Source organism: Schistocerca americana, chromosome 3 (assembly GCF_021461395.2).
Source record: "Schistocerca americana isolate TAMUIC-IGC-003095 chromosome 3, iqSchAmer2.1, whole genome shotgun sequence".
Taxonomy (NCBI): Eukaryota; Metazoa; Arthropoda; class Insecta; order Orthoptera; family Acrididae; genus Schistocerca; species Schistocerca americana.
This window is the reverse complement of record NC_060121.1, coordinates 229,690,357-229,709,072: the sequence shown is the minus strand read 5'-3', so window position 1 is coordinate 229,709,072 and position 18,716 is coordinate 229,690,357. Positions and strand designations below refer to the sequence as shown.

Here is an 18,716-nt window from a genome sequence, read left to right as displayed (position 1 = left end):
GTTTGTTAGTTCAGCTAACTTATTGTTAAAATCTAGATGTTAAATTCATGAAGTACTGTATAATCATGAACAAGGCCTACATTTGTCCAAGGAAGAGAAACTTTAGAAATGTAACCTTCCTAGTAAATGTAACCTTCCTAGCAGAAAACAGTATGGAAAGTGGCAAGAATCCTTTCATTTATATTTTAGAGGGTAAGATTCAAGAGGACAGGAAATTTTTTAATGTTATAGGTAGTAGCAGGTTTGACTGAACAGTAACAATCTACTCTCTGTAGTGGAAACTGCTGTAAGTATTATTGGTAACGACAGCTTGAGAGGTATAAAATTCATTTCTGAGAGGGAAAGAAAACAAAATTTCAAAGTGAGACTCATTTCTTCTTGGACTCAAGAAATGTAGTGTTGCATAATTTAATAGAAGACCATAATATTACTGTCACTTCTAGCCAGGTTTTGAGTGACTGAAGAATACGAAGTTGCTCCACTTTTTATATATGAGTTTGTGATAATAAGCTAACAAAATTTTCATGATATTTTGTTTGTCAGCAGCTAAACTCTTATACTACTAAATTATTTACATTTTGGCAGAAATTTCTGTACCAAATTATTCAAAGTTTTAGAAATAACAGTTAATGTAATTTTGCATGACATATGCAAATATGTATTTTATTAAAATAACCTGTGGTTATAGACTACTCCTTTTCACATTTATTTACAGCAGTCTGTGGGTGCTTTAGAATTTATGCAAAGTTTTGTCTTCTTACCATGCAGCATTGGCCTGGTGTGCCCTTCGGAAACGGATTGATTGTACGTTCAGTTATGCTACCCACAGAGATGTCATTATTGCTTTCCCCTGCAATTCATTGCACGGCAAATAGAAAATTTTGATGCATGTGTATAAAGCACATTTGAAGTACCTACAACTAAAATTTAGTGACAGCTGTTTTGATATGCTATGAATAAAAGTATTTTGATGTATTGTGAATGAGAAGTATGACCTTCCAATAAACTTTATGTAAGAGTTGTTTTTGTTTATTTTAATTGTGTGTAGCCATTGTATGTGTCATTTTGCATGACTTATGTATCAATGTCAAGCACGATAGTGTATCAATGAGTAAAATTTTAAAATATTTGCTAAAACACCCAAAGCATAGTAACCACTATCCAGCAATCTCACCGTGTACATCAATGATACAGTGTCAGGACTGATGATTGGAACCTATATGAGCCTCTAGGTGTCCTTTCTCGCATGATTTTTTTAATATTTTATGAGATGGTAGTGTTAACTTTGCCGTGATTCTGTCCATTGTCCTTTATTTTCGAAACAAAACTTATCTAACTCTTTTTACTTCATTCTTCAGCTTCTCTTATTACTATCCACTAAACAGTTATGATGTGTTGAGTTTGGCTCATGTTTAAATAAACAATTGATAAACATGCTATTTCAGATCGTACTGAACTTTTATCTTTCTTGGCCGTTCTTTTCGGTGTAATTCTTATGAATCTTTCTCATGAACGATGTATCTCTGAGTTTTTGAAAATAAATCTCTGTGTGCCATAATTGGGTATACTAACAGCCATTCTGCATCAATGTTGTCCAATATATGTATATAATATATGTCACCACATTTAATTATGAAGTATCCCCTCTGCCTTCCCATCCAATTCCTCCAAATTAGTATTACTCTGGGTAAGTTTTGAAGTGGACATGGAGCCTCATTTAATGAATTTGGGAAAGTGAACCTTTACTTTGGAAAGCCCAAGTTGGAATATAAACAATATTATGACAAGGACAGATTGGTACTCGTCATAAAGATGACACACTGAGTTGTAGACAGGCACAACGAAAAAACTGTTCCACATCGAGCTTTTGGCCAAAGCCTTCTTCAGAGAGGAAAGGAAAACACACACACACACACACACACACACACACACACACACACACACACACACACACACACAAAAGCATGCACACCTCACACACACATGACCATTATCTCCTGCCACTAAAGCCAGACTACGATGTGTTACGTTGAATGAAAGCAGCAATCTAGGTTGGAATGGGGAAGGGGGATGGTTAGCAGAATACAGGTGGGGGGAGAGAAGTCAGTGCTGCCTAGCAAAGCATGAAGGGACAAGATGGTGGCAGGATGAGGCTGCCAGGTGCAGCATCAGGCAGCTGTGGGGGAGGGAGGGGGAATCAGGAGGGGAAAAAGGAGAAGAGCAGAGAAGGGGGAAAAACTGATGGATGTGTTGGCAGAGAGAGACGCACAATGGGGGTGAGGGGACGTGAATGTGGGGGAGATGAAAGGACAGAGGGAGCAGAAACTGTTGGGTGGAAGGTGTAGTTGAGGCTGGCATGATTTTGGAAGCAGATAATGTGTCTCATCTGCACAGTTCAGAAAAGTTGGTGGTAGTGGGGAGGATCCATAAGGCTTCGATTGTGAAGCAGCCGTTGAAATCAATTATATTATGTTCAGCCATATATTGTGCCACAGGTGAGTCCACTTTGCATTTGGCCACAGTTTTACGGTGACCTTTATCTTTGTGGACAGCTGATTGATAGTCATACCAATATAAAAAGCTGTGCAATGATTTCAGCAGAGCTGTTAAATGACATGGCTGCTTGCACACGTCGCCCGCCCTCTGATGGGGTAGGATAAGCTTGTGATAGGACTGGAATAGGAAGTGTTGCGTTGGTGGACTGGACAGGTCTTGCACCTAGGTCTTCCACAGGGATATGATCCCTATGGCAAGGGGATGGGATGTGAGGGGCATAAGGATGGACTACAATGTTGTAGAGATTGGGTGGGAAGGATCTGGATCAGGATGTCCTTCATTTCATTGATTGATGATAGATAATCAAAGACCTGACAGAGCATTTGGTTCAGTTGTTGCAATCCGGGGTGGTGTTAGGTCACAAAGAGGGTCTTCTTTGTAGCTTCTTCTTGGATGCAGTGGGAGAATTGGGGATGTGTGGGGGTATGGCATGGAAATCTGTTTGCGGACTGTTTCTGGTGTGTGCTGCCTGTCTGTGAAGGCCTTTGTCAGACCTTCAGCAGACTGGACAAAGGAGTTATTGCCACTGCACACAAACTGTCCCTGGGTGGCCAGGAATGTATGAGAGGGATTTTTTGGTGGGGAAGGGATGGCAGCTGTTGAAATGCAGGTACTGTTGGTGATCGGTGAGTTTAATGTGGACAGAGGTACGGATGGAGACATCAGGGAGGATGAGGTAAATGTCCAGGAAGGTGGCATGCTTTGTTGAGGAGGACCAGTTGAAGTTTATGGGAGAAAAGGTGTTGAGGCTATATAGGAATGAGGATATGTTGTCTTGGACTTGAGTCCAGATCATGAAAATATCATAAACGAAACTGAATGAGACCAGAGATTTGGGATTTTGGGAGGCTATACAAGCTTCCTCTAGATGTCTCATAGGAAGGTTGGCATAGAAAGGCAACATGCGGGTGCCCAAGGGTGTGCTATTTGTATACCTTCCCTTCAAATGATAAGTAGTAGTGTGTTAAGATAAAGTTGGTAACCTGTATATTGAATGAGCTTGAGCACTTGGAGTCTGCAGGATGCTAAGAGAGCTAGTGTTTAATAGCAGAAAGACTTCGGGCGTGTACGTGTGAAGAAGGCTTTGGCTGCAAGCTCATTTTGTAAGGGTATTTTCATTGTGCCTGTCTGCAACAGGTCGTTTCAGTTAGTAACAATCTATTCTTTTCATAATATTTTTGACCCTTTACTTTGTACACAACTAAAAGAAAAATACTTATACATTGTTTGTTGCACTTTTTAACATCTGGAACTCCTTTGTAGGATTGGTTTGTACATTGTTTAGATATTCTGTCTCTATTAAATGTTTTATGTTTTTTTCAAGTAGACCCATGTTGTTGTCATTTAGTAAAATAAAAACTGTAGTATATCTATGTGCGTTAGTGTAGAACTATTTCCTGTTGTTGCTTTTCATTTGTAAATGCAAATGTGAGTTTTTTCATTCTAAATGTAGTAGCAAAGATCATATTATCAACTTAAAAAAAAAAAAAAAAAAAAAAAAAATAACTTTGTGAGAAAAATGTTGTGGATTGAAATCTGTTGGCTGTTGAAATTGAATTAAAAAGTAATGTTATCATTGTGTATATATTTTTAGGCAACTAACACTTTAAGAATAGGTTGCTACATTTGTCTTTGCTGTGCTTAAATCTTTAGCAGTAACTTATTATGTAAGTGTATTTATTATAGTTATTAATAAACTATTTTGAAATTGTCTTCCATAAACAGACTTATCATCTATGGCACTGGAAACAGATCTGACTCCACCCCAGACCCGAAGTCGAGATCGACATAAAACATCTGAGCCAGCGTCACCTAGTGAAAGGAAGATATTGGAGCAACCAATGTTAAAACCTCTCCCTATATCCCTCACATTTGATATGAGGTATGCCTGATCATTATTATGAATTTTGCTCACTCCTTTTGACACAGCAGTAAAATAAGTCACATGTAGCTGAACAAAAAAAATATTTGTCTTGTTTGAAGTACATGCTTAGGCAACAGTTTTAACTTAACTAAGACTAAGAATTAGAAAAATCATATTTTAAAGACTATAAGAATAAAAATAATTTTGTGACTGTTACATGACAGTGTATGCATCTGACTTCTGGAATAATTTGTATTTCATATACATCTCATAACTTTGAGTTCCATTTGAACATACTTCACTATGCATGGTACCTGTATGTCCAGCTGGTTGTTTATCTTTTGATTTGAGGAAAACCTTGAGCAGCTAATTTGACAACACATATGCAGTAGAAATATCTGAGACATTTTAGCTACAAGCAGACTTAACTTAATCAACAGTGTCAATGTAGAGAGAGGCATTATTGATCATGATGTCATCATTGTGACGATGGTTAATAAAGATTACAAATCCATCAAGAAGGCTAGGAGAGTATTTATGTCGGAAAGAGCAGATAAGGAGTTGTTAGCATTCTACTTAAACGATGAATATACGTCATTTATCCCCAGTATGATGGACAAGTTATGGGCAAATTGTAAACTAATTGTAAATTGTGCTCTGTAGTAGTATGTGTCAAGTAAGTGGATAAGGACAGAAAGGACCCACTGTGGTTTACTTACAAAATTTGGTAAATTTCTGAGGAACCAGAGATTGTTGCACTCTTGGGTAAAAAAATGAATGTGAAAATGTTGACAAGTTGGTAGAAATTTGTGTGTCCATTAAAAGGTATATGTGTAAAGCATCCAACAGCTTCCATCATTATGTTCATTCATAAAATCACTAAGCAAGTCAAAAGCTGCTACCCAGTCATTCCTTGACTAGTCTTATGCGTCACTAGAAGACAGCAAACCAGAAGATAAATTTTTAAATTTCACATTTAAAAAAGTAATTCATGTTGAGTGACCATACAGCTACACCACTGTGTGACCATCACACAGATTCCTGTATGAGTTCACAGAATGTATATACGAAAGGCAAAAGAACAGACCTACAAAATTACAGACCCATATCCATAACATAGGTATGCTTCAGGATTCTTGAACATATTCTGAGTATGAATGTTATAAATTTCATTGAGATAGAATAGCTTCTGTTCACAAATCAGCTGAAAGCATCACTCATGTGAATTCGAGCTTGCCCATTTCTTGCACAGTATCATGTGAATCTGCAATAGGCAGATTCCGTATTTGTAGATTTCCAGAAAGTGTTTGGCATGGTGCCCCACTGTAGACGGGTAATGAATGTTTAAGAATAAGGAATAGGTTCCCAGATATGTTAGTGGCTTGAAGACTTCTTAAGGAAAAGATCCTAGTGCATTGTCCTCGACGGTGAGTACTCATTGGAGATGATGGTATTGTCAGGACTGCCCCAGGGAAGTGTCATAGGACTGTTCTTGTTCTCTCTCTATATATAAATGGTCTCAAATTAATGATTGCACACAGACCCAGTCTCTCCCATCCACTCAATCTCCCACTTCCAGCTCCACTCCCTCCAAAACCTCAAAATTCCAATCAACACAATCTGGAACCACAACGCCCTAATTCAGTAGTTAACCTTTCCTCCAAACCTCTCTCCCAATCAGAAACCTCTGTCCTATCCAAAGGCCTCACCTTCAGCCCCACTCCCAGATTCAACCAAACAGCCCTTGTCAAAGATTTACTGTCCTACACCCGTACTCTCTGCTGGAAATATCACTTTGCCATGAAGAAAAATGATCCTAATCCTACTCCTAATGATCCAACTCCCCAAGACACTATCCAAATTGAACCCTGCCTGGAACAGTTCCGTCGTCAGTCACAGCGGGACCCACCTCCTCTTCCTCAAAATCACCCTCTCCAAACTTTCCAGGAATTTTTGACTTCCAGCCTTGCCTCTCAATCCTTCTTAAAAAACCTTAATCCTACTCCCAGCATCACCACTGCTGAAGCCCAGGCTATCCGTGATCTGAAGGCTGACCGATCCATCGTCATTCTTCCGGCAGACAAGGATTCCACGACCGCGGTACTTGATCGTCGGAAGTATGTGGCTGAGGGACTATGTCAGCTTTCAGACAACACTACATACAAAGTTTGCCAAGGTAATCCCATTCCTGATGTCCAGGCGGAGCTTCAAGGAATCCTCAGAACCTTAGGCCCCCTACAAAACCATCACCTGACTCCATCAACCTCCTGACCCCACCAACACCCCGCACCCCTACCTTCTACCTTCTTCCTAAAATTCACAAACCCAATCATCCCGGCCGTCCCATTGTAGCTGGTTACCAAGCCCCCACAGAATGTATGTCTGCCTACGTAGATCAACACCTTCAACCCATTACATGCAGTCTCCCATCCTTCATCAAAGACACCAACCACTTTCTCGAATGCCTGGAATCCTTACCCAGTCAGTTACCCCCGGAAACCATCCTTGTAACCATTGATGCCACTTCCTTATACACAAATATTCCGCACGTCCAGGGCCTCTGTGCGATGGAGCACTTCCTTTCACGCCGATCACCTGCCACCCTACCTAAAACCTCTTTCCCCATTACCTTAGCCAGCTTCATCCTGACCCACAACTTCTTCACTTTCGAAGGCCAGACATACCAACAATTAAAGGGAACAGCCATGGGTACCAGGATGGCCCCCTCATACGCCAACCTATTCATGGGTCGCTTAGAGGAAGCCTTCTTGGTTACCCAGGCCTGCCAACCCAAAGTTTGGTACAGATTTATCGATGACATCTTCATGATCTGGATTCACAGTGAAGAACAACTCCAGAATTTCCTCTCCAACCTCAACTCCTTTGGTTCCATCAGATTCACCTGGTCCTACTCCAAATCCCATGCCACTTTCCTTGACGTTGACCTCTACCTGTCCAATGGCCATCTTCACACGTCCGTCCACATCAAACCCACCAACAAGCAGCAGTACCTCCATTATGACAGCTGCCACCCATTCCACATCAGACGGTCCCTTCCCTACAGCCTAGGTCTTTGTGGCAAACGAATCTGCTCCAGTCCGGAATCCCTGAACCATTACACCAACAACCTGAAAACAGCTTTCGCATCCCGCAACTACCCTCCCGATCTAGTACAGAAGCAAATAACCAGAGCCACTTCCTCATCCTCTCAAACCCAGAACCCCCCACAGAAGAAACACAAAAGTGCCCCACTTGTGACAGGATACTTTCCTGGACTGGATCAGACTCTGAATGTGGCTCTCCAGCAGGGATACAACTTCCTCAAATCCTGCCCTGAAATGAGATCCATCCTTCATGAAATCCTCCCCACTCCACCAAGAGTGTCTTTCCACCGTCCACCTAACCTTCGTAACCTCTTAGTTCATCCCTATGAAATCCCCAAACCGCCTTCCCTACCCTCTGGCTCCTACCCTTGTGACCGCCCCCGGTGTAAAACCTGTCCCATGCACCCTCCCACCACCACTTACTCCAGTCCTGTAACCCGGAAGGTGTACACGATCAAAAGCAGAGCCACATGTGAAAGCACCCACGTGATTTACCAACTGACCTGCCTACACTGTGAACCTTTCTATGTGGGAATGACCAGCAACAAACTGTCCATTCGCATGAATGGACACAGGCAGACAGTGTTTGTTGGTAATGAGGATCACCCTGTGGCTAAACATGCCTTGGTGCACGGCCAGCACATCTTGGCATAGTGTTAACACTGTTCGGGTTATCTGGATACTTCCCACTAACACCAACCTGTCAGAACTCCTGAGATGGGAACTTGCCCTTCAGTATATCCTCTCTTCTCGTTATCCGCCAGGCCTCAATCTCCGCTAATTTCAATTTGCCGCCGCTCATACCTCACCTGTCTTTCAACAACATCTTTGCCTCTTTACTTCCGCCTCGACTGACATCTCTGCCCAAACTCTTTGCCTTTATTAATGTCTGCTTGTGTCTGTGTATGTGCGGATGGATATGTGTGTGTGTGCGAGTGTATACCTGTCCTTTTTTCCCCCTAAGTTAAGTCTTTCCGCTCCCGGGACTGGAATGACTCCTTACCCTCTCCCTTAAAACCCGCATCCTTTCGTCTTTCCCTCTCCTCCCCTCTTTCGTGATGAAGCAACCGTTTGTTGTGAAAGCTTGAATTTTGTGTGTTTGTTTGTTGTCTATCGACCTGCCAGCACTTTCGTTTGGGAAGTCACATCATCTTTGTTTTTAGATATATATAAATGGTCTGAAAGATAGGGTGAGTAGCAATCTGCAACTCTTTGTTGACAACACTATAGTGTATGGGGAAGTATTGTCGTTGAGTGAATGTAGAAGGATATAGTGTGACTTAGAATTTATGTGTGCTGTGATGAACAGCAGCTTGTTGTAAATGCAGAAAAATGTAAGTTAATGCCGGTAAGTTGGAAAAACAATCATGTAATGATCAAATGAAGTATTAGTGATGAGCTGCTTGATGCAGTCACGTTGATTAAATATGTTGCAAAGCAATGTGAAATGGAATGAGCACATAAGGACGGTAGTAGGGAAGGTGATTCATAGACTCCAGCTTATTGGGAGAGTTTTAGGAAAGTGTAGCTCATTTAGAAAGGAGTACACATATAGAACACATGTGCAACACATTCTTGATTACTGTTAAAGTGTTTGAGATCCCCACTAGGTCGAATTAAAGAAGGCTGCTTGACTTACTGACAGGTTCATTCAACAAGCAAGTGTTATGGAGGTGCTTCATGAACTTAAAAGAGAAAGTCTGGAGGGAAATCAGTGTTCTTTTCTTGAAACTCTATTGAGAAAGTTTAGAGAAGTGGCATCTGAAGCTGACTGCTGAAAGATCCTGCTGCCACCAACAAGCATTTCACTTAAGGGTTGCTAAGATAAGAAAAATTAGGGCTCTTACAGAGGCATATAAATATTCATTTTTCTCTTGCTCCATTTGCGAGTGGTATACGAAAGGAAGTGACTAGCAGTGGTACATGGTACCATATGCCATACATCGTATAGTGGCTTGCAGAGTATGTATACAGATATGGCTGAAACATTTGCCTAATGTCTGTGGCACATAAAAAAAACAATCTCTCTCTCTCTCTCTCTCTCACACACACACACACACACACACACACACACACACACACACACTGGGTACAGTAGGATTCTGGCTTGCTTCTTCAGTTTGTTATTGAAAATGTTGTCAATAATGTTGCATTCAGATTCATCGTTTGTAGCTGTAGTTTTCATTGCATTAAGTTCCTCATCATAGCCTTCTTGGGACATGGGAATAGAAAGGAGACAGTGGACATGTGCTGGAATACTGCGTGTTTGTAGGCTGTCAGATGTTGAGAAGAAGCTGGGATGAATGTGTCAGTAAAGGAACTTCTCCAGAAAATTTTAAATTTATGATTCCTATCTACTATCTCTAAGCTGATGTATAGGAAATTGATGGTGGAAACCCCTATCTCCACACTGACCTTTATTTCAGTATGTTACTGGTTCATATTTTCCAAGAAATTGAGGAGCTATCTAATGGAACCTTTCCATATACAGCGAATAGATAAACATTCTCAGGTGGGGAGAGATCCAGCGATCTTACTGTTGAAGGTAGGGTTGTCAATCATGAAGGCAAGCAGTACAAACTCTTGCCATGTGCGGATAAGCATTATCTTGCTGATATGTAAGCCCAGAATGGCTTCCCATGAAAGCTGACAATTTGTGACCCTGATACCTGAGCTGGGTACAACATGAGTAGTAAGTTTTTAAGTGTAATTTTAAAATGAAACCTAGGGCATTACACTTACCCAAACTCCACAAACCAGAAGTGTCAACCTAACCAGCAGTATATGCAACACAGTAGAGTCAAAAGGATCAACAACATCATGAAGAAAAAACTGAACTTTAAAGGGAAATATACCAATAAGAACAGTTAAGATTTGGTAAACAAGTTGACACATGTTAGGATCCCAAAAAGTGCAAAATTAGTATCTTTTGACATACACAGCTCTTCTCGAGTATTACTGGTAAGGATATTGTGTCACAGTTCATGTATTTGCACAACATAAATCCAGAAAAACAGTTGAGCATAGTTAATACAGTATAATGTTGTTTAAATCAAAATTACACAAAAAAGAAAGAAAGAAAGGCACACTGTGAAGGAATTATCCAAATGGTACAGAAATCAGCAGATGTATTGTATATTTACAGACAAACAAATTATTAGAATTTCAGAAAAATTGGATGATTTAGTCAAGAGAAAGAGATTCACAAATTGTGCAAGTCAATAATGTATTGGTTCACCTCTGGCTCTTATGCAAGTTGTTTTTCAGCTCGGCATTGATTGATACAGTTGTTAGATGTCCTCATGAGGGATATCATGCCAGATTCTGTGCAGCTGGTCGAGTAGATCATCAAAATCTGGAGCTGCGAGCTGCTTGGTGGGTCTTGCCCATAATGCTCCAAACATTCTCAGTTGGGGAGAGTTCCAGTGACCTTACTGTTGAAGGCAGGGTTTGCCAATCATGAAGACAAGCAGTAGAAACTCTCACCATGTGCAGATAAGCATTATATTGCTGGGTTGGCTTGCCATGAAAGGCAACAAAATAGGGTGTAGAATATTGTCGATGTACTTTTTGCTATCAGTGTGCTGAAGATGACAACCAAAGGGTCCCTGCTATGAAAAGAAATGGCATCCCAGACCACCACTCCTGCTACACGGCCTGCAACCAGGAGCAATGGTCTGGTGTGCTATTTCGTTTCATAGCAAGACTGCTTTGGTTGTCATCTTTGGCACACTTATAGCACAGTAGTACGTTGATGGTGTGCTATGCCCTGTTTTGTAGTGCTGGAAGTTGGGCCACATGTCTTCCCGCTGTACTTCCAGCATCACATGTCGAGATTGTGGACACCCATCATATTCCAATACTCCATGTGTCCTGCCTCCCATTTGCATCAACTGCAGAGAGCACCATTCGCCTCGCTCGCCAGACTGCAGGATTCTCCAGAAAGAAAGGAAAATCATGGAGTACAAGACCCTAGACTGACTGAACACACTGAGGCTAAGAAAAAAATTGAACACCCGCATCCTGTGCAGATGACATCGTTTTATGCTGCTGCTACAACAGTTCTGGCACCATCAGCTCAGCCAGCCCCAGTCAACTCACAGAGCTGGAAGACTACACCTGCCCCCTTGATAGTGGGGGGGGGGGGGTTATTTCCCTCCCTGTTGCTCCTACACCACCTACTTTGGGAGCAACAATCCCCCCCCCCCCCCCCCCTCTCCCGCCCTTCCAACCATTGGGGACTTCCGTCCCCACTTCTAAGCCAGAGAAGCAGCTTCTCTCGCTAGGAAGGGGTTCCTTGGGTCACTCCCTTCCAAGGTTTCTGCTAGTGGGAAAGATAACACCCGCCAGTGGCTGAAGAGCCCAAAAGCTGCTGGTCATAGGGCTTCACACTCATCCCCAGTTCCAGAGACTGAGCCAATGAAGTTCTCCCAGTCAGGGAAACCCAAGGAGCAGCGAGAGAAATACAAAAAGAAAACCCCTAAGACCAAGGAAATTGCGGTGGCACCCACACCGCCGCTACCTACAAGCTCTGCGTCTGAGGATGGAGTGGAGATTCTGGCATACACTGAGGACATAGATCTCACCAGACCCTCAGACGCAATGGATATAAACTGCTCAAGCAATAAGTCAGTGGCAGCAGGTGACCATGAGGCGTAAACTACCTCGTTGAATCTTCCATGCCTTCCCAGTTTCACGATGACGTCATCCTCCAGTGGAATTGTGGCGGTTTTTTCCGTCACCTGGCTGTGCTATGCCAACTGTTAATCTTTACACCAGCTATCTGCATTGCCCTTCAGGAAACCTGGTTCCCTGCAATGCGGACCACTGCCCTCCGTGGCTATAAAGGATATTATAGGAACCATAGCGACTATAATCGAGTGTCAGGTGGGGTTTGAGTTTATGTCCTAAACTCAGTCTGTAGTGAACCTGTGCCCCTTCAAACCCCTCTTGAAGCTGTGGCTGTCAGAATAAGGACGACGCAGGAAATAACTGTCTGCAATGTATGTCTTCCTCCAGATGGTGCCGTACCCCTGAATGTATTAGCTGCTCTGATTGATCAACTCCCTAAACCTTTTGTACTTTTGGGAGATTTTAACACCCATAACCCCTTGTTGGGGGCCACTGTGCCTACTGGCCGAGGCAGAGATGTCAAAACTTTACTGTCTCAGTTCGACCTCTGCCCCTTAATTCCTGGGGCCGCCACACATTTTAGTGTGGCTCACGGTAGTTACTCGGCCATTGATTGATCAATCTGCAGCCCAAGACTTCTCCCATCTATCTATTGGAGAGCACATGATGACCTGTGTGGTAGTGACCACTTCCCCATCTTCCTGTCACTGTCCCAGTGTCGGGCCCATGGGCACCTGCCTAGATGGGCTTTAAACAAAGCTGACTGGGAAACTTTTACCTCTGCTGTCACCGTTGAATCTCCCCCACACGATAACATCAATGTGATGGTTGAGCAGGTGACTACAAAAATTGTTTCTGTGGCAGAAAACGCAATCCCTCACTCTTTAGGGTGCCTGAGGCGTAAGGCAGTCCCTCTGTGGTCACTGGAAAATGCTGAAGTAGTTAAGGAGTGTCGGTGAGCTCTATAGCAGCATAAGCAGCACCCTTCCCTGGAGCACCTCATAGACTTTAAACGGCTCTGTGCTCTCATTCACCAACTTATCAAACGATGGAAGCAGGAGTGTTGGGGGAGATACGTCTCTACCATTGGGTGCCATGCGTCACCTTCCCAAGTCTGGGCAAAGATCAAACTTCTTTTTGGGTACCAGACCCCAACAAGTGTTCCTGGTGTTAACATAAATGGCGCATTATCTACCGATGCAAACACGATCGCTGAGCACTTTGCTGAATACTTTGCTCAAGCCTCTGTGTTGGAGAATTAACCCCCAGCTTTTGCACTCTCAAACGGCTGCTGGAAGGGAATGTCCTCTCATTCACTACACACCACAGTGAATCTATAACGCCCCAGTTACAGAGTAGGAGTTCCTCAGTGCCTTTGCACATTGCCCACGGCCAGATCGGATCCACAGTCAGATGATTAAACATCTCTCACTTGACTACAAGCGACATCTCCTCATTATCTTCAACCGGATCTGGTGCGATGGTCTTTCCATTGCAATGGCGAGAGAGCACCATCATTCCGGTTCTCAAACCCGGTAAAAACCCGCTTGATGTGGATAGCTAAGCTTTCTTTGTAAGCTGCTGGAATGTATGGTATGTTGGCGGTTGTGTTGGGTCGGGTCCTGGAGTCACATGACCTACTTGCTCCATCTCTGGGTGGCTTCCGCCAGGGCCGCTCTACCACTGATAATCTTGTGTCCCTCGAGTCTGCCATCCGAACAGCCTTTTCCAGAAGGCAACATCTGGTTCTGTCATTTTTGACTTATGCAAAGAAGTTGGTCCCTCCCATAGTTCCATCCATATTGAGGAGGATGGAGTCCCGCAGGGCTCTGTATTGAGTCTCTCTCTATTTTTGGTGGCCATTAACGATCTAGCAGCAGCTGTAGGGCCGTCTGTCTCACCCTCTCTGTATGCAGACAACTTCTGCATTTCATACTGCTCCATCAGTACTGGTGCTGCTGAGTGTTGCCTACAGGGAGCCATCCACGAGGTGTAGACAGGGGCTCTAGCCCACAGCTTCCAGTTTTCGGCCGCAAAGTCATGTGTTATGCACTTCTGTCAGTGTCATACCGTTCATCCGGACCCAGAACTTTATCTTAATGACGATCCACTCACTGTAGTGGAGACATATCTATTCTTAGGACTGGTTTTCGATGCTCAATTGACTTGGCTTCCTCATCTTTGTCAGCTTAAGCAGAAGTGCTGGCAGCACCTCAATTCCCTCCATTGCCTGAGCAACACCAATTGGCACGCAGATCACACTACGCTGCTGCAGCTCTACAGAGCCCTTGTCCAATCCCAAATTGACTATGGGGGTGTGGTTTATGGTTCGGCAGCACCCTCAGTGCTGTATTTACTCGACCCTGTGCACCACTGTGGGGTTCGACTAGCGACAGGAGCTTCTAGGACCAGCGTACTGGTGGAGTCTGGTGTCCCTCCATTGCAGATCAGATGTGCACAACTGCTTGCCAGTTACGGAGTGCACATTCATAGTTCCCCTGAACATCTGAATTACCACCTCCTTTTCCCACCTGTGGCAGTCCACCTCCCACATCATCGGCGCAGGTCAGGGCTAACGATTGCAGTTCGCTTGCGGTCCTTTCTCTCCAAACTGGAGTCCTTCCCTTTACCGCCTGTACTTGCGGTCCGTTCACGTACACCTCCATGGTGTACACCTCAGCGACAGCTTCGTCTGCACCTTTCATGTGGCCATAAGGACTCCATTCACCCTGCGGCTCTCCGCTGTCACTTCCTCTCAATTCTTGACGTGTTCCGGGGCTCTGAAGTGGTTTACACCGATGGCTCGATGACTGATGGTTGCGTTGGCTTTGCCAACATTCACAGTGACCATATTGAACAACATTCCTTACCCAATGGCTGCAGTGTATTCATTGCAGAACTGGTGGCCATTTCTCGTGCACTTCAGTATCTCCGTTCATGCCCTGTGAAGTCTTTTCTTTTATGTACTGACTCCTTAAGCAGCCTGAAAACTATTGACTAGTGCTACCCTTGTCATCCTTTGGTAGTGTCCATCCAGGAGTCCATCTATGCCCTGGAGCAGTCCAGTCATTCAGTGGTGTTCGTCTGGACCCCTAGTCACGTCGGAATCCCAGGAATTGAATTTGCTGACAGGCTAGCCAAACAGGCTACACGGAAACCGCTTCTGGAGATGGGCATCCCCACAACTGACTTGCATATGTTATTACGCCACAAGGTTTTTCAGATTTGGAAGATGGAATGGCAAAATCTCAGTATGCACAACAAACTGCAATGCATTAAGGGGACCATGAATGTGTAGAAGTCCTCGATGAGGGCCTCTCGCAGGGATTCCGTGGTTCTCTGCTGGCTCCTCATTGGCCATGCCTGGGTGACCCACTGCTACCTCCTGTGCTGTGAAGACCCACCTCAGTGTCGGTCCAGCGCCTGGTTGACAGGGCCCATATTCTGGTGCACTGTCCCACTTTGACTACCCAGCGAAGAAATCTTGGGTTACCAGACTCGTTGTCGCCCATTTTATCTGACAACGCCTCGTTTGCTGATTTAGTTTTACGTTTTATTCGTAAGGGTGGGTTTTATCTTTTGATCTAAGTTTTAGCGCATGTCCTTTTTCCCTCTGTCTTCCACTCTAGTCCTTTTAGGGTGGAGGCAGGGTGGCTGGCTTTTCCTTTTATTTTCGTAGTCGGCCAGCCATTGTAATCTGCTTCTTCTGTTTCTTGCACCTCTCTGTTGTTTTTCTTGTCCTCTTCTGTTTGTTTAAGTGTTCGTTGCCTTTCCTTCATTCTTGTCGTCTTTCCTTTCTTCCATTTTGTGTTATGGGTCTCGTCTGTTTTATTCTCACACTTGTGGCATTGTTTTATTAGGAAGAAGGGACCGATGCCTTCATAGTTTGGTCACTTTCCTCCTCTTTTAAACCAACAAACCAACCAACCCTGATTTGTCTCCACTCATGGCAAGCCATCCTGTGCTTACATTTCAGCAAGTTAGTGCCTGCCCACACAGTGAGATTTTCTGCTGCTTGTCTTCATGCTTGCCAAACCCTACCTTGAACAGCAAAGTTTTTAGATCCCTCCCCAAGTAGAATGTTTGGAGCATTATGTGCAGGGCCCTCCAACCATCTTGGATTTTGATGATTTTACAATTGGACAGGATTTGGCATGATACCCAAACAAGGTCATCCAATAACCTTATCAATCAATGCCATGGTGTTATAACTGCTTGCATAAGTGCTAGAGGTGGACCAATGTGCTATTGATTTGCTGAATTTGTGAAGTTTTTTCTCTTGAATAAATCGTCCAATTTTTCTGCAACTGTAATCCTCTGTTTCTCTGTACATGTTCTGTGCATCTATTGATTTCTGTCCCGTTTTTATGATTCCCTTGTGATGGGTAATTTTTTTGTCTTTGAGTGTATTTCTGCTTTCAAAGAAGCTATTATAAGCAAACAGATGATAAGGCAGTGGGCTCACTCTTACCCCCTTGCTAGCATAAATAAGTGGGAAAGTGATTTTTTGGTTGTGACAAGTGCACATAGTGAAAATTATCGTGCAGCATAGTGTTCCAAGCCAGAGACGTGCAATACATTTCGTTCGGTGTTCACGTGACCACTAATGTGTTTATTATTTGTTTTTCCTTGTTGCTTTGTGTATCTAGAGGTATCACTCTTTCACATTTTTCTGTATCCTACATTCTTTAAATGTGGGAAATAAGAGTCTTTTTATAAGACCTAGCATTTATTGGTGACCCTGATGTTTGAAAGACACATGCACTGGTTACAATGTGAGTAGTAAGAAACACCCCCACTGTATGACATGATCTAGGCTCAACCGCACCACAATGTAAACATGTAAGAGCCAACCCATCTGCGAGTATTTAATCTACGAGGTTTAGCATATTGGTAAAACAGTGCTCTTGCGTTTGGAATGTATGAGGTAAACCCCTATCCTTTCAACTGATTCATTAAATCATTTCAAGAGCGCACCAGAGAGTTTATTCAATAATTTCAGTTACTTCCTCTATTGTAGGCTAATTGATATGGTGCCCCCATCTAATGATGATGACATTGGTGGCATATAAAACCCTAACCCATGTTAATGATTATTGCTGTTTAGTACCACTTCACCAAAGGTACCCAGCACTTTGTTATTGGATATTTTGTGGTTTTGTAAGGTTATTAAACTAATTAGGGCTGTTGAGCTGTTAAAATTTTTGTTGAATACAATGATATGCTGCTTCCTGGCCCCACTCCTCTCTGGATGGGAGAGGGTGAGACATTGAGACATCCACTCTATAACAACAAAAGTTATTGTTCTATTATTTTATCACAGTTTATTTAGAATTGGGGAATGAGCTTAGTTTTACATCTTCTGAGTAGGAATTTTGTAGACATGAGAACATCTCTAGAATTCACTTTACTTCCAAGGAAAACCTCCAGAACCTTAGCTGGAGCTGCTGGCATACTCTTACTTGGTCTGCCTGAAGTGCATTCAACATAGTGGCACATATGGCATGCGATATCTGTTTAATCAGATGTGAGATGGCTGGGGTGACCATGTCAAGTCATCCTCATTGCCTGCCTATTTGGTCTTACCTGATCAGTGTGCCAGTGAAGACTGCCACCTAACTCACTCATGTGTTCCACCACCACCACTGCCACTGGCAAATTTGGCCAGCCACTTGTGTGGCAATCGTACCACTGCTGGTAGTGTTTTGCACTGTAAGCTGCCAGACACTGACTCCTGCAGTGCTCACATGCAATTTGCCACACTGCAACCAATGGCAGATTCCGCTGTTAACTTGTGGAGCAGACAACTGGCTGCCTGCATGCCTTCATCCTGTCTGTTCAGCTGAGATGCAACAATGTTGGTGCACTTAACTCCCTAGCAGACTCTTCTGGGACTGTTATCAAATTTTTCTTGACATTTTCCTGTCATTTGCCTTATTCATGGTATGTATGTGATCTGAAACCAGTGTGCCATGTTTGGTCCACCACAGCCCACACACATGGAAGGGTCGTCTTTCTTGTCGTAGGTGTACAAGTCATGGTTCTCTGCCACATGTTGGTAGCAGGTGGCAGTACTTTTCTATGTTGCCAGACTCTGGCACATGAAGCACTCTTAACTCAGTGCCCAGATCAGTAGGGAGACGATCAGTTCTTACAGAGAAGTAATGTCTCCATCTTGTAGATGTCACCATCTGGAGTGTCCCCCTGAGCTGTTTCCACAATGATAAATATCATTGTCTGGCAACTTGTTCTTGTTTGTTCAGTTAAGTGCTTTTATGGGTGCATCATGGAAACTGCTAACATCCAGTCCTTCCCAGCGCAACTAGATGGCCGTGATCCAAGGAACTCCTCCTATGAGAGCTTTTATGACCACTTCTCTGAGTTTGGTGGCTTCTTAATTGGACCTAACCCTACGTACATTTCTATATAGCTTCAGAAGGCTTTTAGATATGTTGTTCAGCATAATGTTGTCACTTGGTTGCTCAGAGACTTGATGTTAAGCTCAAATGTAGTGATGTTCTGCAGATCCTTTCAGAAAAACATCCATTTATTGTCCTGTA

The 18,716-nt window shown here is 43.3% G+C and overlaps 1 protein-coding gene across 1 annotated transcript in view; it reads left to right on the top strand.

Moving 5' to 3' along the window:
• The window catches only part of LOC124605139 (DENN domain-containing protein 5B), a 474,504-nt gene that overhangs the window by 426,536 nt on the left and 29,252 nt on the right, over positions 1–18,716 (top strand). Inside the window, exon 14 of the mRNA XM_047136622.1 lies at positions 4,282–4,438. Coding sequence (XP_046992578.1) covers positions 4,282–4,438 — 157 coding nt within the window. The remainder of the gene's footprint in view (positions 1–4,281; positions 4,439–18,716) is intronic.